The 22,892-nt window shown below is 33.9% G+C and overlaps 1 protein-coding gene across 1 annotated transcript in view; it reads right to left on the reverse strand.

The window, feature by feature from the left end:
• Positions 1–22,892, reverse strand: part of LOC108736627 — a 35,133-nt gene that overhangs the window by 1,835 nt on the left and 10,406 nt on the right. Inside the window, exons 2-3 of the mRNA XM_025974160.1 lie at positions 11,045–11,088; positions 3,198–3,405 (exon numbers count right to left, since the gene is read on the reverse strand). Coding sequence (XP_025829945.1) covers positions 3,198–3,405; positions 11,045–11,088 — 252 coding nt within the window. The remainder of the gene's footprint in view (positions 1–3,197; positions 3,406–11,044; positions 11,089–22,892) is intronic.

The following is a 22,892-nucleotide window of genomic DNA, read 5'->3' on the forward strand; positions in this document are numbered from 1 at the left end:
CGGCACTATATGTGTCTTAAAAAAATGTTTCACCTTTGTTTTACAAAATGATTAATTAAATTGATATTTAGTTATCAGGTGGTAAGTACGTACGCAGAAAGACTCAGATTACAATACAATTGGCATAAAAAGCATGCATAGTATCGCCATCTAGCGGGTATTTACTGCTACTAAAATAGGTACGAAAAATTTCTAACCAAAAATGTAAAAAAAAGGCCTTTAATATCATAAATCGACACAGCAGAGGATAGTGAATAACATAAATTGGCGATTTCGAAGTCAGATAACTTATTGATCTGTAACTGATAATTAATTGAATGTAACACAACGATTTATTCGCAAGAAGATCAAAGACTATCTTCAGTAATAATATCAACAAAACACTTCATCATAAAGCCAAAAGTTTACCAATTGAGACCCACACACATTGCTATACATTTATGTATGTGGAAGTTCATATCATAGGGCAGTTATAGCAACTTTTGAACGTTAGCATTCCATTGTTTACATTCAATCAATTCTTAATTACACATCAAAGAACGATTGGATATCATTTAATGTGAAATATGATTAGAAACCAATTAGTTATTAAATTGGATTATATTAATCTGGTAATCACCAACTGATTGAGTGCAGTGTAGCAGACCGCATTTCTTTATCACAGCCGGAATTGAATTTACCTGTATATTTTATCGAAAATTATGAACTTTCGTAACCCGTAAGTTCGGCACTTTTTTGTTACACCCTGTACCCACCCCGCCGCCCTCTGCAAGAGTAATTTTTCAATCTTCATGCTATAGAAAACATGCTTTCAAAATGAGATATAGCACAACTTCAGACAAAACTGCAACTACAATTTGTTTCTTCTTCATGGATATTATACTTCGTTTACTTTTTGTAGCGATGTGACCTTCAGTTTGATCGGCGCATGGTAGAAAAGAACAACACCAGGCCAGAAAAGGAAGGAGACAACTCTCGGCCAAACTCTTAACCGGTGAGAAGCGTATAATCCGTACAATACTGCGCGGAAAAATTGACGATTTTATCCACTACAATTGCATTGCTCAAATGTGCTGTTATTGATACCATTTACTACTGAAAATATCAACGAGATGTTTATTTATATTTGAAGACATATTAAAGGCTTTAACGCTTGTTTTCGACTCGCACTACTATTCATGATTGAACAAAACTTTTCGCAGGTACTGTATGAAAAAGTATGTTTAATGAACAAGAGTCGAAGAGTATAATGATCTTTTTTGTCCCTACCTACGATTTTGCCAGCACGCATCCAAGACATTGAAAGGGGCACATCGCTACAGAAAGTAAATGAAGTATAATTCTAACTATTTTCAACCAACGTTTTTGAAATGAATATTAAATCCGTGATGTATTTTCCAAAGATAAGTGGCCAATTTTAAAGTTAAATACAACAAACCGTGGTCCACCTTTGCAAACAGTTTAATTAACTTCCTTGGCGCCTTATTAAAAGGAGCGAGAAATCTTACTAATTTACATGATTTAATTAAGAACCGCTCTCCGACTTTTAACCGTCGGCGTTACCAAGCGGGCATTAGGTAGTTACACAAACCTCAAAAAAAAATATAAAAAATACGTGGAATAAGATTATAATTCTCATAAATATTAATGGTTTACTGCTAACTTCCTTATCGAAATTCGTGGCTCCGGTTAATCGCGAAAGTTAAATAAATATTAATTGGACTAAGTAGCTTTAAAACGGAAAGTCGACGGGTGAAATTTTTGAAATTGAAATTAGAAATGACAAAAACAAATTTCGTTAAAACAGATTAAAATTTGTCATAAATTTAAGCGTAAATCTATGCGAAAAGCAAATTTCTAAAAAAAACAGATACGTACACTCACATATTAATATAATAGGTACTTTATTTATGTATTCATGGTGAAAATTTGATGCATATTTACCAAAAATGTTTAATTAGATTCAAAAATAGAAATACCTATAGCCACAAACAATGCAAATTGTTTTAAATAACGATCTTAAAAAAGATCAATCAATTTGCATGATTGTACATCTATTAAAGTACAATCTTTTTCAATTTGTTAGAATTGTGACCTTGAATAAATCTGCGCGAAGATAGAAAGAATACACACTAGGCGTGAGCAAGACAGAAATAGTTGGAACAAGCTTGAACGAGCAGAGCTCTCGATGGGCGGTCTTAGGAGATTGACTAGCACTGTACAATACTAGACGAAAATGTTCAGCATTTTCGTAAAACAGAAATGTACATAAATTAACAATAGAAAACAAAGCAAAAGTTTTATAGGTGTGTAGAACGTTAAGTTAATTCACTTGTTATTATTTTTGGCTAAATATGCTTTTAAATAAAGCATATTCTTAAATTTTAACGAGGCAGTTTAAATAATTTTGCAAATGGTACTGTACACTTTTGTCTAGTTCTCGCTCGATGATCGGTGGAGAAATGAGCTCCGCAGACAAATATGATTGAATTTGGAATTATGCTACGGCGCATCCTAATAAAGGGAAGGGGCATATCTCTAACTTCTTGAAACGAACAGTATTACTCATGTACTTTCGAGATTTTTACTTAAAAAAAAACAAATTTTCAATTCGAAAATTAAATTTCTAATACTAATTTCATTAATAACATTGACTTTGGGCAATTTTTTAAAAAAAATTGAGAAAAATTTACAAATTCCGCCCCTCAAGTGTTAATAAAACCCTACCTTAACCTAACCCGACGTCTTGATAGAATGTATACCTATTTTGTAATATATTTTAGTACTTATTTGATCATCGATCTTCCTAGACATATCAAATTACCAAAAACAGTTGCAGGTATTGTTCCCACTAACTATTGGGACGGACTGTTTCTCTAGTCAAACCTTCAGTGAAAATCCAGAGGGTAGAGCAGAAAGCTCTCCTTAATCTGCTTTTAAGAATTGTGCTGAAAAGGCGGCTGGTGGTTGCATAATCGGACCCAAAATCGGATCTGACCGGTGTGTTCTAGTGTTAAGATAGTAAAAATACGCTAGAGCTTTACCATCAGTAGCAGTAAAAATGATCCTTAATACAAAACAAACTTTTCACGATTGATTAAAATAGTAACTAAAGAAAGTCCGAAAAGACAATTACTGTTATCGTTAGTTTTAGTTTTACTTCAGTCTTTTGGAACTTTATTTTAGACGGCACTTACTGAGTAAAGACATCTCTTCTATAAGATCTAACGTTTCCTTGGCCCTATCTGCCAGTTTTTCTACTTCAATTGAAACAGCTTCATCAGTTGCTTCCAGCTCGCCGATACACATTTCTTTTAACCCATCAAAAACGTCGTTCACTGCCTCCATCACTTTCGAAATTTCTTCTTTTGTGGGAACACCGCTTTGAGGTGACGAATGTCCATTCTGGAACCAAAAATTTATTATGTAGTGCTCAACAACAAGAAATTATTATTATTTAGACCACGAGTCCGCACGGATGTTCTCCATTAGAAATGCAACCCCAAGTTTAAATTCTATAAAGCCGTTCACACACATAATACCATTCACACACATAATACCGTTCGGACCCACGACGGATACGACACGGCAGTAGAACAACCGTTAATGTGTGAAAAGCTACAGGGTTATTCTACTGCCGCAGTCTCCACGTTCGAGCCCACTTAGTATTAATCATATCTTTATTATTTATTACAGTACATAGTAACAATCAAATATTGTTGTTCATACATAAATTGACATCTGCAACTATTATCGTTCACGCATACAATGTAGCAATAGTTACTGAAATCATCTTTGCAACTAATAATTTTGGAAATGTTGTCTCCTATTACTAAACATAAATTTTAATGTTATTATTAGTTCGTCATGGCTCTAGCAAGGCAGGACCGGCACTATATGTGTGAATCAGCCTTTATTCTATTCTATCCTAACCTATCATGTCTTGTTCTTGATATAAATCAATAAATACCTAGTAAACAGTTAAACTGTTAATGCGTTTTATTTATTTAGAAATTTCCTTATAGATTTCCTATTATTTTATTGCCTACTGAAATCTCAAAAGCAACCCTAATAATTTCGATTCTTGCCCTTGGGATTACAACATAAAACTTATCAATATAAAACAGTATATGTATATAAAAAAATACCTAACTGATGGAATATCAAAAAAACTTTTTATTTGAGGTAAGAATAGCATGATGCTTTCCGTTAATTAAAATTCCCATCTGGAATTTACCCTCAAAAAAAGCGTACCCACGTATTACAAACAAAAAAGAGTAAAAGTTACTATAACATTAGGTATATATATGCAGTCACGTGACAACGACGACATTGCTTGTTTTTATCATGATAATAAGTTATGAACGATGGGTGCCCGAGGAGTCTTCTTCTTCGTCGCGGAATTAACAACAAGGATGAATAATCAGCGACGTATGCGAGGGAACGTAATAGAAAATGCAGATTAGGTGCGACATTATCGTCGGGAATGTGTTAGACTAACTGGGACTGGGCGCCGTCATTTGAAAACTTAATTAGCGAAATGTGCAGTTCGTTGCTCGTAAAAGACTAAACTCGCACTTTTCAAGTTTCTCTATTTACATGACGATGACGAAGCGACGGACGCGGCAAAAAATGCTGGCGATTTCGTTTCATGATATTTTTAACTGGCGGCAGCGTTAAGTCAGGCCATATAGTCCAGGCAATATGAGTGGGTGAGTGGAAAAAATTATTCGAAAAAAAAAAATTTACGCAGTTGTTCGAAAGTCGGTAACCCGATCGGATGTTATTTAAATCACAATTATTTAAACAAATGCCAAAAAACAGCTTTTTTAATTAACCCAAAAATTAATTCATTAATACATTGAAATAAAATTCAATGTACAGTGTAAACTCTATATAACGACACTAAAGGGACTGAACGTTTTTCGGCGTTATAAAGAGTAATAAAAGATATTATTTTACTATTCTATAATAATATGCATTTACCAATATAGTAAACATTCTGCACACGAACATTATTATTCATACATTGCGTATAGCCTTCGTTATCTTCGTCTGATGTTTTTTGCTGCTCCAATATTTTAATTGTACTTTGTTACGTATCTTACTCATATCTTGAGATACTGCTGGATCAATTTGATTATATAAAAAGTATTTTTTTAATAGTTTCGCTGCATCAAGTGCTTGTTTGATGGTTGGTGAAGGGACAGGATCGTCTTCTTCAACAACGAACACAGCTTGTTGTCGTTAAATAGAGTGAGCGTGACGCTATATAGAGTGTAATATTGTATAGAAAACAATGTAAACCAACCAAAGTTAAGCAATTTCGACGTTTTAAGGAGTTTGTCGTTAAATCCAGTGACGTTATGAAGAGTTTACACTGTATTTCATACGCTTAATTGTCTGAAAACTTTGAATTAACGATCAATAGTTAACCTAACCTAACCAATACCTTATTGACTTCCATAACGCCCTCTGTTCTCCTATTCTTTCTAATAACTTCTTGACATTTTTAACATCCATTTCATAAAGGCTTCTAACTTTTTCTTTTCAACAGGATCCACCGTCTACGTTTTGTACACTTTCAGTGCCGTGATTTTTAAAAACAAATAGAATAAAATAAAAAATCAGCCCTACAGAAGACTGCTATCGAACAACGCAGTAAGGAAAATTAAAAATTTTAACTCATTTAAAAAGTTGAAAACTAACTCGCTAACTAGGTACATAAATAATAGCAAAGTTGCGAATTGTTGTTGGAAACTATGGAAAATCAGCTCGAAAGATCGTTGGTGGTGCGAGAAACGCAATAAAATATTGAACGGTAAATGCACCCTTAAAGTAGAAATACGTGTTCTTCTAAAAACGCTTAAGACATTAGATAAGCGATAACCCGAGAAGTAACGAATAAAAAACTTCGTTCCAGTTTAATTAATTATTATCGGATTATAAATTATTATATCGGACACTAAAAAAAAAAATAAAAATTATTACTTACGTTGAAGATCAAAATTGTAAAAAGTAGTATTACTATCGGCCGAGACATAATTCTAATACTAAGACTAAAACCATAAAGTTTACGTTCACCATACTTATAAACTAATTTTTGTTTATATTTAACAGAAGGTTATACAGTATAACTTAACGTGCAATTTAGTTTAAACTGAAGCTAAATTGCGTTATTTACAAGGGAATCACGCTGACCTTAATTGTTAAAAAAATATACAAATATTCAATGTATTATATGCACCTACTTCGACTCTTGAATAAGGTCATTTTATGCAATTTAAATAAACAGTAAATAGTGCGTCTTTACTAAAATAGCCTTCATTATGATAACAATAAAAAATGTGCCTAATTAGAAATTAGAAATACCGTCTCAACAAAAGTAACATACATATGCATGTTTTAATGAAAATTAGCAGATAATTGTAATGAATTCAAATTATCCCTAACTAAGAGTATATTACCTAGGAAATTTTCACAAAATCTTACAATTTTGCTGAAGTAAAATTTCATTAAAAGTTTTTCTCAAAATGAGATAATAATAGCGACTCAATGTAGGTGGTTTTAATTAAGAGAAAACTTTAAAAACTAACTGAACTTGTTCATTAATGATTTTATCTTGGTAATAGCCTTAAAGGATTTCTAATAAGATTTCCAGGTAATTTAGACTATTCCATTCTATCAACAATGTGAAAATTTAATATTTTTCGTATCAATATTGTTCCTATTTGTATAGCATGTTGATTGGATAGTTGTATTTTTATTATAAAAAATATGTTCCTCTAAACATTTACCAGTACTACGTGGTGTCTGTCCAATATAAATAGCAACATAATTTAAACAAACAGATTATATAAAATAAATTGTTCCTTGTTAAAACCTATGAAGAACCAGATTTTAAGATGTTCCCTTACGTTAAATCAAATTGTAAATAAATGTTTAGGTCCGTACCTGTTTTTCGAAATTGAATTCAATTCTACATATGTAAATCGAACATACTTATAACGTTCTTGTTATCAATTTTTGTTATAAATAACCTTCAGGAGCAAATGGGGGTTTAGAGGGGAGCGTTATGAGTTTTTGATGTCGTGCACAGAACTACCTTGTGCGGCCCAGTTTATTAGTAACATTATTTGCTCTCATTTTCAATAAAATTAATATACAAAAGGATTCCCGAGATAAAAATATTCTCTCAGAGTCTCTGAAAGTGAGACTCGAGTCTTCGTCTCTCTGGTGTCGCTGAGAGAGACTATCGAGAGACTGTCAAAAAAACTGTTTAGCGTCTCTGAACGAGAAATTCGAGTCGCTCATAGAGAGATCCTCTTTTGGTATCCACTCTTTGAACGAGAGACTCGAATCTCTGAATTAACAATTTTATCGTTCGAGTCTCTCATACGGAGACTGTGAAAGATCCATAAAAACACCTAGGCAATAACTGAGAGACTGTGAGAGACGCTCTCAGAGACGCTGAAAGACTTTGAGAGACCGGAGAGAGACTGAAAATTTTTGTCTGGGGTATCTTTACAAAAAAAATATCTTTCGATTTTTTTTTAACTTCTGAAAAGGATTCTTAAAATTGATGTTCAATTTTATGGCTCTATATGATCCAATTTGAATTTTACTCCACACGATTGAACTTTCTTGAAATAAAACTACAAAATACAGTAGCAAACGGCACCAAACAATTCCTTTTTCTTCTATGAGAGTTTTAAATTTTAGTAAAAGTTATGTTTCACTAGCGCAACAGATTTTCACACAGAAAATAATTTATATCGCTTTTGTGCTAATAGGGTGCATAAATTAGAATTGCATTAAAATTTATTGGCCCGTTTGTTCTATTGTGAATAACGGATTATTATAAATCAAGTAGTTCACCCCTAACAACCTATAGACAAATGAGTTCTACATGGATACCTAAATGCTCTACATCAATTATGTAGTGCAGCTGACAAAAATTGAATTATTATTATTAATGAGGTTATAACAGTCACTCTATTTGCATCGAAATTGATCACAACATCGTCAAATTAATTTAACGAGATTTAAGAGATTATTTATTGATTAAGCCATAAACATTCAGCTTCTTTCTTTGTGGTGTTGATTTATTATGATTACTGATAAGATTTCTGTATTACCGGCAGCATATCATGAGGTAAATAAATACTATCTACACTAAAAAAAAGTATACGGTTTGAGAGAAAATTTGGAATTTAACTAAAAACTTTGAATAAAATAAGAAATAACGAATAATACTTATAGAAAATTTTTAAGTAACTTTTGGCAGTGAATATGCCTTGATTTCAACTTCGAAACAAAAAAATATTTAGTTTCAATCTTTATTAATAATGAGCGTAAAACTTTTTAATATGTTTAAATAATAATTAAAACTTTAAAATTGCATTTATTTCAGACAATTATAAATATTATCATTATATTATCAAGTAAAAACGAGATTTTCAGCTAATTTTTCATTTTTTCCTCGATAACCATTTAGTGAATTTGAATAACCTTACGCTAAAGTGATTCTCCAGAGTTCAAGTTACTTATTATAAAAGTTTGAAATTTCTGGTAGCTTTTTTTCTGTTAATAAAAATAAATTTAATCTGTTCGGTTAACGAATCTCCATAAAATGACGTGTAAAATTACAATTTTTTAAAATTTCAATAACTTTTTAACGGTTTAGTGAATCGATTTGTAATTTTTACAGGAGTTTTAGAATTGAATGATGAACGTTCTTCCAAATTTTTATTTGTCTCGTAGCATTTGACATACCTCCCAAACATCCTGATATATAACCTTATAATTACATATCAATCTTCATCGATTTGTAATTTTTACAGGAGTTTTAGAATTGAATGATGAACGTTCTTCCAGATTTTTATTTGTCTCGTAGCATTTGACATACCTCCCAAACATCCTTAAGAGAAATGCGAAGATAAGCTCAGAATCCGAAAGAGTCGAGGTGCGTGTCCAACCAGTTTTAGAACTGACGAGCCTATAATGATCATGAAATTATAGTTGTTTGGCTTTAATTTAGTAAAAACTCATTTTGTTAAGCCCAAACGATTGTATTTACCGACAAAACAATTGTCTTAAATGCTGATATATTCTGTCATACATGCGAGCAAGATTGTTAAAGGTTTATGTTTGGAGCACGGCGCTGTACGGGTGCGAAACATGGATGGTGGGCGCAGCGAAAAAGAAAAGGTTAGAAGCGTTCGAAATGTGGTATTACCAGCGAAACAAGGAAATCAATAAAAAATAGATTGGTAGGACACCTTTTCAGGCATGAAGTTTTAGTCAATATATAGCCACATATTAGTGGCAGAAATACGAGTTAAGAAGAGTAGAGAAAAACCTAGATTAGATCAATGTTCACAAATAGTTAAAGATGTGGGATGTTCTAGTATTAGAAAAATGCTAAGATTAGATAGGAAGGAGTGGAGGTGCGTGTCCAACCAGTCTTAGGACTGACAAACTTATGATCATGATGATGATGACATGCGAGCTTGTAACGACTTTTAAACTGTTGATAGTTGTGGGAGTTATAAAAACTCGGAAACTTGCCCTAATTCCAATGCATAAGTTGACGTTTTAGCAAAACCAAGATCAGTTTTGCTCATTACTAAAAGTAAGAAGAAATGTTCGTGTTCGAGACTCTTACTGAATAAATTTGTCTGATTTCTTTACGAACATGTTCTGTACTTTGGTACTAACAATGTATATGCGATTATCCTAGCTGAGAAAAAATACGGCGATAACGATGTGTCGGAGGCATTTCATAAAATTGCCTCCAGCTGAAAATAAATCACATAAGGAACAATGTCACTGTGCTGGAAATAAATTACAGTTTATGGAAATGCTTGTCCTACCAATAACTTTACATATGATTTATTCAAGACACGTCCTTAAGCCTATTTGGCAGAGTATAATTTGCTTTTCCTTTCTATTCTTCTCCTGGTTTTGGACCGCTTATCGTTTTATCAGAAGTTCTACATTTACATACTGACACCATTCTTTCAAACATTTTAATTTCGAACAGTGACAAAGGATTAAACTTTCATTGTGTCAACGAACAACTAAAGTTTACTGCTACAAGTGTTCGTTTTACTGCTTTGAGTTACTTAATGATTGTCTATCAGAAAGGAGACGATCTGAATATTTTAGATGTTGTTTTGCTTTTATGAATAATTGCAAAAAACGGAGCACCTACCCTAGAGCACGACATATGTATATATGTTTGAATCTCTGATAGACAAAACTAAATTAAAAATTTGAAAGGGTAATCAAGTTTCAGAGAAAGAATTTTTATGAAGGTTATATTTTCAGATAAGGGAACAAGCGAACTACTATTTTGATTTTTTTCAGGTGTTTGAATGCCTCTAATCATAAAAAAAAAACATTTTCTAGGGTGAACGTATGCTAGCTTTTCTTTCTTTATATAGATGAGAGATATTACATTACCTCGTAAAGAGAAAGAATTGGCAAATATAAAAACCTTGTTTTTAGAGGTAGTTTCGGATGACATTAACCTTGGCCTTGGATTGCGCAGTGACAAGCTACGCCCATACATTGATTTCTATTTCATAAAGTTTATCTAGAGCTTCGGCCCTGGTTGTGTAACGAACCACATGGCTAACAACCGAGTCAAAGTTCTCGTAATGTACAGTATGACTGCGATAAGGTACGTGTCTCATGCATCTGAAGGACCATGTCATTCTAAACCACCTATAACGAGCAGATTAGAATTTTTGTAAATAAATGATTTTTATTCTTATCTTCCAAATAAACGAAAATGTTTCAAATATTAGTAGGATAGGTAAGTTTGCATATAACTTTACATCATCATCATCACAAGGTAGTCAGTCTCTAGACTGGTTGGACACGCATCTCCTATCCTGAGATAATCTTCGTATTTCCTTAAAACTAGAACATCCCATATCCTATAACTATTTGTGAACAGTAATCTAATCTAGGTCTACTCCTACTCCTCTTAACTCCTATTTCTGCTTTTAATATATCTGAAACTAGCCCTTCATACCTGAGAAGGTGTCCTATAGTTAGAACGTTCAAAATTTCCATAATCTGCAATAAAAAAAGACAGACGTTATAGGAAATATTGTAAACATAGAAAAGAGATGTCAGGTAAGAATTGCAGCGAACATTTATATGTCGCCCACTGTCCATGTTTCGCACCCGTACAGCTCCGCGCTCCAAAAATACACCTCTAACTATCCTAGTAATAATGTTTTATAATTTCATAGAATTTTTGCATAAAGTACAGATATTTCATAAAAATTGTCTTCTTTATCTCACGTTGACTGTTTATCAGAATGGACAGTCAACGTAATAAATGGATTTGTTTATTCGAGAGGAAATAACACTGTAGTTGCTATTTTGAGATCGGTTGGTTAGAAAAGTGGGTTCGGCTACGATCAAAGGCTTCTTTAAGAACAACTTAATCGATTGGAAACTACCCTTTTGATATCAAAGGCGTCGCGGCGTGTTCAAATTATGAAAACAAAATCAGATTCCTGGTTTTACTTGAGTCGAAAGCTTCGGGCTCCGAAATTAACTAAACTAATTGTTGAAGTTTGCCAAGCAAACGTATTTAACGCTCTCGTCGTCATGGTTACTAGTCGATAATTTCAACCTCCCGGGTTACAAGCAAAAACCCTTTGGAAAATTTAAGTTTGTCTTTATGCTTTGTCAGATATGACGATGTGAAATTGATGTGTTAACTTAATCGCAAAACGACCACTTACCGAGATTCAAACAAATATATAGTTGGGAGCAGATCTAGCGATAAAATTATGTCAGTTAGTTTTTGATTGATTAATTTGATGCTAGGTGATTACCATGCAAACAAAGCACACGTTTGAATTGAGAATCATATTACCGATCGATTGTTGTGTCACATGCCATACAATTATCAATAGTATTGATGGAAAGCAAAGAATGGTTTGATGGCAAAGAATTTAAGGTCATAAAGTGCCCAGCTTGTTCGCCAGACCTCAACCCAATCGAAAATCTCTAGATATTGATGAAAGACATCCTTGAGAAAGAGACTGAACGCTCGATTGACAATTGGATGGCCAAAATCGAGACCATTCGGAATGATTTGGTCCCTAAATATTTGGAGTCTTTAATCGGGAGTATGAATTCCCAATTGTGATAAAACTAAATATTAATCAAATTGTAATCCTAATGTATATTTATCAGTCGATTATGTGCAATGAATAAAAATATTTTTTCCAAATTCAAAGATTGTTAAAAACTAATTCAAACAAAATGNTTATAAGTTGGAGGGATTTTTAGAGAAAATATGGGATTTTTTGGACTTGCGCGTGGGATTTTTTTCTGTAGTAGGTTGGCAACAATGGGTGAAAGTGTCGAACAGAGGCCCGGACAGGGAAGGCCTCCACTACTCGTTGTCAACGACAGACGACGCGCAACACAATTGGCAAACAATCGTCAAACTATGAGCGCTACACAATTGAAAGTGATGAAATATATTCTTGAGAAAGAGACTGAACGCTCGACTGACAACTGGATGGCCAAAATCGAGACCATTTGGAACGATTTGGTCCCTAAATATTTGGAGTCTTTAATCGGGTGTATGAATTCCCCATTGGAATCATATATTGCGACCAACGGTAATAAAACTAAATATTGATCTAATTGTAATCCTAATGTATATTTATCAGTCGATTATGTGCAATGAATAAAAATATTTTTTCTCAATTCAAAGATTGTTAAAAACTAATTCAAACAAAATGAAGAGCTGTTTGCCAGGATCATGTTATTGGTAATTATCCAGAATTGGGGCTCTAGACCAAAATCGCTCCAAAAACTTTTTCAACGATTTCCGGTCATTCTACATAGTAGAATTAGATATTAGAAGGTATCATATATTAGAACGAGGGGGGTTAGTGGGTGCGCTCAAAATATGTACTAAATGTCACTATGATCTATCCTGTTTATGGGACAATACCACTGATTCTTTTAAAGATAAATTGAGAAAATAAAAGTCATACAACGAAATGTTTATCTATTTATGTAGGAAGTGAATATCTAGAGAGAGAGAAGCTACAATATTCTAAATAGATACTTTTTGTTTATTACTGACTACATCTTACTTCTGTAGCAACCAAGTTCTAACTGGCAACCAGTAATGCACTTGCTAGCGCGTATGTAAAATACTTCCGACGCAGCGCCGGCTCTGTATCGGAACCGTGCCGGTAGGTAAAAAGCGGACATGTCTGAACGCAGCATTAGGTATAGTTTTAGCCAAACTCTGGCCTCTACAGATAGAAAAGATTTAACTTCTCTTTTTCTCTTAATTTATAAACTTCTTCCACCGCGTAACAAAATAATTATGGTGAAATCTAAATAGATACTTGTCTTTCTATGGGTCTTCAACTAATTCACAAATTAAAATTTTACGATTTTTACTGTTCCTTCTTATACTGTACTTGCGATTAGATATGCGATTACAAAGGAAATTGCTTGACGTTGAAATATATCATATGAAAGAGCGCATTTAAAAAAGCTCTTCCATAAGGCGAAGAAGAATCATCTTTTCTTTTCTCAAGAGTCACGAGTCTAAAAGATTTAGCATATAAATTGAGTCTTAATTTAATGGCGAAATTTAAATATAACTCGCATTAAGTGACATTGGAGTATTATTGAAAAATCCATTTAACTTTGCGAAAGACGAATTTCGTGGATTATGTGCCTGCTACTATACGCTAGACAAGACGTAATTGTATTACTAATAGGTTTCTTCTGATTACTAAACCGCTGCACGCATCTATGAACTCGTAATTTATTTCACATTTAAGCAGAATGGTAAATAATATAACGTAGCGAGCACGAGTGTGTTTGGATGCGATCGGGCACACGTGTGCGTGAACGGCTTATCGATTCGCCAACCAGCCGCGGGCGCCTTTCTTCATGTGCACCGTATTTGTAAATGTGTGTGTCGTACCTGCGTTCTGGGAAAGCAGTTAAACAGTTCAAAGAAAAAAGAAACTATCCGGATGTTTCGAGAAGGTTACCGAAAGTAAACAAAAGAGTATTTAAAGGAAGAAACAATCGCCGAGAGAAAAAGAAATAAATTGATAGTGATAGCAGTGAAATAAAGCGCAGTGAATAGTCATATATCAACAGTAGTGTAAATAAATAGAATATGTCATAACCTAAGTTTAGTAATAATTTAATAGTGTTTCTAAGTTCTTCAATAATTAGTGTAACTAAATAGTTTATGTCATTATCAGCATTAAAAGTTAATTTTGCTAAACCCACGAACATTACAATAGATAGAAAAGTTTATTTCAAAATTTTTGTATTATTATTATGTATATGTTGCAGCCAAACTAATTAATCCTGAGCTAATCTTCGCATTTCCCTAAAACTAGAACATCCCACATCCTTAACTATTTGTGAACAGTAATCTAATCTAGGTGTAGCTCTACTCCTCTTAACTCCTGTTTCCGCTTCTAATATGTCTCTAAATAGCCTTTCATGCCTGAAAAGGTGTCCTACAAACCATCTCCCTTTTTTTTATTGACTTCTATAGTTGTCTCTGTTCTCCTAGTCTTTCTAATAGATACCTCCTCATTTCTAACCTTCTCTGTCCGCTCTAAGGCTTTCTCTAACTCCTACCTACTGTATTAAGAAGGAAATCAAGCAAGGATGCACACTGCCACCGCTACTTCTTAAAGTGAAACTTTTATTACATCGTCTCAAATTTTTTCGTCCATCTATTGCAGTATCGAGTAAGGGTAAAAATGAAAGGCACTCGGCAGAGCAGCCAACGATAATATAGCGGCGTCCATGGCTCGCATGAGCTAAGAGCTAACCGTGTAGCATTTATATTCTCACTCATTCGTGCAAGTGCATGACATTTACATTTATGAACTGTGAAACTCAAAGCGACGATGAAATTATTGATAGAATAACTAAAATTCAAAATGATTTAATGATTTAAATAAATATTGTTCTCAGTTCTTATCATGCGTCTATCATCTGAATGATTGCATTTATTCTGTATTCCGTACTCTCATACGCAGATTGAAATTAAAATTTATAGTTGGACATCTTGTCTACTATTGATGTCCCATTGTGATTCCCATTTTCCAATCATTAAGATAAGATTTAGAAAGCGATTTTAATTTTAATACCCTAAATCGAATTATCTTCCGAAAATTTACAGTTAAATGTCTACAATCCGAAAAGTTTCACGAAACACCGTGGTTTCATAAAACCACACAATTATTTTTAATCTATGCATCGAAGACGCAGTAAACATCATTAAAGACAGGACTACTGTAGGGATAAATATAAAGGGGTAAAATATTAGTATGCGTAAATTTGCAGATGATAAAACAGTATAGAATATGATTATGTCCGGTTCTCAATTTTCCTTTACAATACCTATAGTAAATATTTGAGAGTCAATTTCATTCATGGGTACATTTAGGGATCTATATGAACATATTTACGAAATACTGTCGTAAGTAAAGGTTATATTTTGTTACATCGAGTTCCTAATTAAAAGAGCTTATGTACATTCGGTAGATAATTGATAAAATGTAAATAAAGATTAATTGTAAGAAGTGTTTCTGAATATGCGCTGTTAGTTGCCTGCCGGAAGACGAAGAGCGCAATTAGAAAAGTTTAACTGCGTCAACAACAAAACAGTTAGCTACGAAATGGAGCAATTCACATTTATACGAGGAGCCGGAGCTCAGCTCTTGCAGGCAATCAACATTATCATGAAGTGCCGGAAATGTGTTTCGGTGAGCAAGTTTGAATTTAAAATATTAAACCCCATTTCCTACACCTCCAGATAGCCCGGATGCGAAGTAAACGAGTCTTCCCTCTAGATATTTACTTTGTTCGCCAACTTCTGATAAGGTGGATAAATTTGGACAGGGACGATTTAGGAAGCTTTAACTGTCCACCAAAATCTATTTTTGTGCCATCCCCGACCACCGCGGCCAAGTATACGTTCTGCAACCTACCACGTTTTGTTCCGTCTGAAACAAAGTTTCCCCCAGAGTTCCCACGATATCTTCATTTGGAAACACATGTTTAAACTGCCCTGATACGATCATGATTTAGAGTTTAATTCTTACTATAACTCGCAATGTTCTTTCTTAATCGCAAAACCATGTATACTTCGTTTAGTTTCTGTAGCGATGTGACCTTCAGTTTGACCGGCGCAAAGTAGAAAAGATCAGCACTAGGCCAGAAAAGGAAGGAGACAACTCTCGGCAAAACTTTTAACCGGTGAGGAGCGTATAATTCGTACAGTACTGCGCGGAAAAATTGGCCATTTTATCCACTACAATTGCATTGCTCAAATGTGCTGTTATTGATACCATTTACTACTGAAAATATCAAGGAGATGTTTATTTATATTTAAAGACTTATTAAAGGTTTTAACGCTTGTTTTCGACTCGCACTACTATTCATCATTGAACAAAACTTTTGGCAGGTACTGTATGAAAAAGTATGTTTAATGAACAAGAGTCGAGAGTATAATGAGCTTTTTTCTTCCTACCTACGATTTTGCCAGCGCCCATCCAAGACATTGGAAGGGGCGCATCGCTAGAGAAAGTAAATGAAGTAAAGTACGAGAGATACAGCAACGATATGTTCAATTTGTTTCAAAAATCCATGTAATATTTAAAGGGAATTTATGTATTTAAAGTATTTAGTATTAATTCCTGCGTGACGGGGCAAACCTACCTATAATTCTGAAAAAGGAGATCTGACCACATAACTGAAAGAATTTAATAAACGATTGAGCACATATTATTTACAGCACAACTGCTAGAAAAAATCGAAAATTGGCTGGCTTTTCTTCCTAGGTGTATTTTGAATTAAAATGTAACAAACTTAAGTAATTATTTTCAAACAATCTAAGTATTTAAGTATAGGTGGGTAATTCTATTTTTTTTGTGTGTATTCGTAAATTAGGTACAATAATATATATCCCTAATCTTTATGATAACTTAACGTCAAACACTACGCAACCTGACTGTATACTGTGGAGATAAAACTGAAAGCTTGCTACCCTCCTTGCTATCAGGTAACACATGGATTGCTAAGGATATATTCAAATGGGTTGTATGGACTATGGAGCAATGATTTCTTACCCTACAGGCAGTTACTAATGACGCTATGACCTGGCTCCTTCGTCACTCTATATCTCGTACCGTTCGTACCAAAATGACTGGGACTCCCCGCGGTCTGGCTTTGACAAGGCGCGAAATCCACCACACAATGTCTATTATTTTAAGGCGGTAATTTTATGGGGAAACTCCGGGAATATAAAGGACAAGGAGTAAAACAACTCCTCGCTCTTAATCAAAATTCAAAAAGGCATAAATAAAAATAACTCAAAATTTTGCGAACTTCAAGAAAGCTACTGTTGGAATACTGTTTCATTTCATTTCTTTTTATTGGTTACTATACAATAAGTAAAAAAAACACCCTTTTTAAGGTCGATTCACATCCAACTGGCAGCATTTTGACCCTCAACGTCAAAGGCTACGTTATGTACTGATTCGTTTTACGTTGTTTGATTTGTCCGACATTTCCTCACTTCTTTGGTCATTTTGTATCAATTTAACCGACGGAAAACAGGCGACCGCGTCATAAAAAGCAATCCTTCTGGCCGATTACCTACTATCCGCTGCCTTAGTATCAATCCCTTGTTGAATGTGGCGTCCCCAGGGATGCTTCCGTAATTCAATTGGCTTGGTATATCTGGTTAGTTTCAGTGTTTTATACATCACGTCATGAAGAGTTGCAAAATTTGGTACAATCGTTTAACTTACGACAGAAACCAAATCTGTTTTGGGCTTCGACGAATTCTTATGCGACATCTGTTAGCGACAAGTTCAACTATTATAAAGTACCACTTTGTGTTAAAAATCGTAATTGAATTTGGGAAAGTTTTTTTTTTTTTTTTGTATAATTCTTGTTGTTTTCTTTAACGAATTTCAATAGAATAATTACAATAAAATGTACCCAAATTTGTCAACTCATTTTTTATGAATTACCTTCTTCTAATTCAAATTCAAAATTAGTAATAAATTAATTCTTCGACGAATTTACATTTAAAAAAGATTTATATTTGAAAAGGGTCGTATTATATAGGTACTGCATGAAATCTGGCACTTAGCCAAAAAAGAGATGCAAGTCTCTCCCGAAGTTAGAAAAGCAGGAATGCAGTAGCTAAAATTGAGTTAAATAAAAATAAATTACTGTATTGCTTATTTATGTTATAACGTATGTGTATACTTCTCTGGCAAAGACGCAAGGGTTGTACAAGATCGTGTAAAAGCCTCACCTTGACCTATTTGTATTAGTTAAATTTATTGTTTTATCATTTGTCTCTAGACGAACTTGCGATCTTGATCACTACCTCATCCGAACAAAACTTGGAAACTTGGGGAAGATACAAATTATGCCGTATAGTATACTTTGTGCATGTCGACAACGCCACAACACCTACAGGGGAATCCCCTAACAGGCGCCGCCCAAGTCATTGGGATAATGGGAGCTTATATTCGGGTTCACTATTGAGTCAGTGGTAGGTACTTTTAAAAACAATCTAATCCATATCCATATTTTAACAATTACGCTGAAAGTTGGAAGAGGGGCTGGCTGTGCCTCTCCCATTTTTCCAGCAAAATTCTAGTGACTGAAATCTAAAATTGTTCAATCTTTTTTTGTTGCATTTTACAGGAGATCTATCTATAAAATTGCACCACTCAATAGAGCTTTTTTTTGTCAAGTTTTTCCTCGAGGAGGAGAAATCGTCAAAAGACACCCCCTAAAGGGGGGGTTGTGTCGGATTTGCCGAAGCACCTAAAGACTAAACCCCCTCCTCGAGAAGGTTATACATACCAAGGGAAGGTTCGTTGGGAAGGTTGGAAGAGGAAGAGGTGTAAGTGGTGAGGGGGTGTTTGGGGGGGGGTGAAAATCGATGTCCTACCACGAAGAGTAGGATGGAAGTGCAAAACTAGAAAAACTCAATAAGGCGAATAAGGAAAAAAGTTAAGTAAGTACATATTTTACCAAATTCTGCAAACGGCGCGGTAAACGCCATCTGCAGTACAATGCTACACTTAGACGTCTAATTAGACATCGCTTTTCTATATTTAAATATAGAAGAAAGTAAATGCAGCAGTTTTATTGCAGACTACGCCAAACTATATCCAGCATCATGATTCAAATGCTTCTAACTTTCTATCCCACTTCGCCTACCGTCTACAATTGGGTGTCTTTTGAAGATTTCCCTTCTTCCACGAAAACAAGGAAGGTGATGTCTTTGACTTTTGCTACAAGAATGCAGTATAATAAGTATAAGTATGTAATAATCCTCCCATTCAATAACTGTCGATATAATTTCTGAGAAATTTATCGAGCACACCCTTTAAAACTAATTTCATTAATTATCTCCTGATTTTATGAATCTGTGTTCTCTACACCGTTTGTAACGGAATTAATTTCCTGCTTATTCGACGAACATGTTGGCAAGAAGGTCAAATTGATCGCAGATGGAAATCCATTTCAGTCGTATAATTATTTGTTAAAGTAGTTAAACTTTTCTAATTTAGCTGTTTTTGCCCGCCTTATTTCGTTTTATTGCGAAAGTTAAGCCCTGTTTTCTTCCGATTGCTTCTCATTTCACAAAAGCCGACTCCCTTGACCATCGCCTCAACGATCGGAAAGGATTTTAATTTACACCAGCGAATATGAACTGGACCCATCGGTAGATTTGTATTTTTGAAGAAAACGGGAAGTAAATTAATTGAATGTCGAAACATCAAATTTTTGGATTTTAAAGTTCATATTGCATCCAAAACCCACAACAAACGAAGAAGCCCTAAAACGGCCTGAGGCAAAAGGGTTTCGTACTGCAGGTTAACGGATATCCGCATCCACATCCGCAACCACAGATAATCAACAGGAATTTTGTTGTACAAACACTTAAAATCATAATAATTATTAAAAACACGACCATTGACCTTGAAAAGGCTCATAAAAGGCGAAATGTTGGCTATTGTTTTTAAGTTACAACCAATTTATTACCCTTAAATTTGCTCTGATTGTTACATTTAATTAACTAAGGGAACGCAATGGAAAGTATTGGGATCCGTCAAATGAGTATACACCATCTGGTGGCAAAATTTATAACTCGAATGAGGGAAAAATTTACATAGGAACTGTGCACGCAAATTGTAAAATTGTTTATTAAAATAATAAAACACGTTAAAAAAGTAAAAAATTTTTTGATGATGGAGTCGACGAAGTTTTCTTCTAAAGTTAAATCAAATAAAAAGTTAATATGTTCAGTGAAAAGCTGCAATAGCACTTCAGACATAGATCTTCACTCTTCACCTACATTAACTACTTTCCAATAAAAACTAACCGTTTTATATATGTAAAAAATATATTCGGAAAATTAGAGAAAAAAGTAAACTAATAGAAGCTTGGATGAAAGCAGTAGGTATCAAAGAAGTGAATTCCGGAATAAAAATTTGTTCACGTCATTTTAATGCACATGATTATATTTCAGCAAGTATTTACCATCAGCCATAACCTTAATATTTAAAACTAGAATCATACTAAAATTATAAAGTGAGAAATTATTTATTCCTGTGTAATTGATTTAACACAATTCTAATGATACGATATAAGTATTTTGAGGTTAAGAACCTACCTGCTGCAATACAACAAAGTTGCAATAATGTGTTTGCAACGTTCTCTTAAATCGGCTTTGCACGTGCAAGTCATTGATATGATATTGCTTAAATCACCCAGAATCACCTCACCAATTATATAACGTGAATCACTTTTTAAATCCGAAGTTTGTAAAAAGTAGGCAGTAAACTTGACGGAATTTGAAGGCTAGCTTCCGGATTTGTTATTTCCGAATTTTATAATGTGATTAGCATTAAAACACGCTCACCTTCAACAAAATTCCCTTTTCGAGGCTTTGTGTCAGCCCAATCACATATTGTGTCAATACTTATCATTTTATCGTAATTTAAATTGCACGGTACACTATAGGAACTACGATAAATTTTCCCTAATCGGCGCCATATTTGTAGGTTCCTCCCATTTGACGGATCACAATAAGCAAATTAATTTTTTATTCAAACACAATATCCGGTATTTTTTTTATATTTTATAAACATAAAGCTGGAAGAATCTACAAGTAAATTTTAATATTTTATAAATGAACGGAACATGTTATGAAAGATAATATTATTATTCAAATCGACAAAATTAACACTCATTAGTATCCAAATTTATTCTGGGTCCAGTTTACGTATTTAGGTTTAGATTTTATACAAAGGGTTAAAAGACTCGGATTATACTATGTTGAGCCCAGGATCCAATTAGTGCGTGGCTACTTATTCGCCAAGAGGGTAAAAACGAGTGGTGAGGCAAAACCACTCTCGAACCACCGCCAGAATCTCCACCCTCTATGTAAAGTGTGTACAGTCCCTTGGTGGATTTCCAAACTAGCTGAATCGATACTTTTGAATAATAATCTACGGCCTTTGATGTCGGAGATTTGGTTTTGACGTCAAAGGGGCATTGTAAATCAAAGCGACAAATTAAAATTGATTTTTCACGTTAATACTCAACATAGTACGTACGTATACCTACATTGAGGCCGACTACATCTATTTTCTATTCAGAGTTACAACCTCGATTTATGTACAAAAATCTCCAATCAGGAAATGCCCCTCATTAAAGAAATATTGCTGCAGACGCGTATCATTTAAAGATAATAAAGGAATTTCAGTAAGCATAATGCTTCAAAAATATACAAGCCTCTCACTTTTTACAGTTTATATACTTCTATAGATAGGCAAATAATTAGAATAAATGGAATAACGGTCTACATAGCTAGTTAATGTTATCTAAACGTCCAAAATACGACAATGTCATCCTTTCGCGCATCTGAAGACCCATGTCATTCTAAACTACCTCTAACAATACTGAACGTGTTAGAGTTAGTCCAAAATCTCATTACCCTTCCCATGCGCGTGCATTACAAAAACATTGACTGCGCTGTCAATCATGTTCCCAGCTATACAGCAAGGGCCGATATGTCAAATTAACTATAAACAATAATTCACTAAACAAGTCGAACGATACCCTAATAATAGACATCAAGTATATGACAATTGGCAGATGGTAAAAGAACAGTGTAAAATGTTAATGACTTATTGTTAATATATTTATTGTAACCACAGAAAAGCAAAGCCGTTTCACCGAAACGCTTGTTAATGGAATATATTTACTTTTGTGGGTACTTCCCCGCCAGAGTAATTACCATTTGCGTCGTGTTTTATTAATTTATGCGATATTATGTCAAACCGCTACTTTCCACTCTCTGCTTATTAAATTAAAGCAGTCTGTTTTAATACGGCCAAATGTGCCATTAGCAGTGCAACAAATAAACAGATGACACACTCACACACATCTAACCGTACGTTTTAATTATGTATGTATTTAGATAAATGTACATACGTACCTACCCGCTACATACTAATATAAATGTTAACTGATGTTTCAAATAATTACAAACTGCAATTTAGCGTCGCATATGATAATGTTGCACCGTAGGTTTGTTTATTTGTCCATCGCTCGGTTATTCGTGAAAAAAGGCCAATAATTGTCATTTTCAGTTAAGAATTGAAGAAAACCGGGAAAATGCAGTAAAGACGATAAGTTTTTTAGTTCTTAAAGAATACGGTCCTGTCAAATTTTATTCGACTTTATTAAGCACTAAAAATGACATTGGCAAATGAAAAGGGTAAAGTATAGGTCAATTTAGACTAGTTGGA

The sequence above is a fragment of the Agrilus planipennis genome, unplaced genomic scaffold (assembly GCF_000699045.2).
Source record: "Agrilus planipennis isolate EAB-ADULT unplaced genomic scaffold, Apla_2.0 scaffold148, whole genome shotgun sequence".
Lineage (NCBI taxonomy): Eukaryota > Metazoa > Arthropoda > Insecta > Coleoptera > Buprestidae > Agrilus > Agrilus planipennis.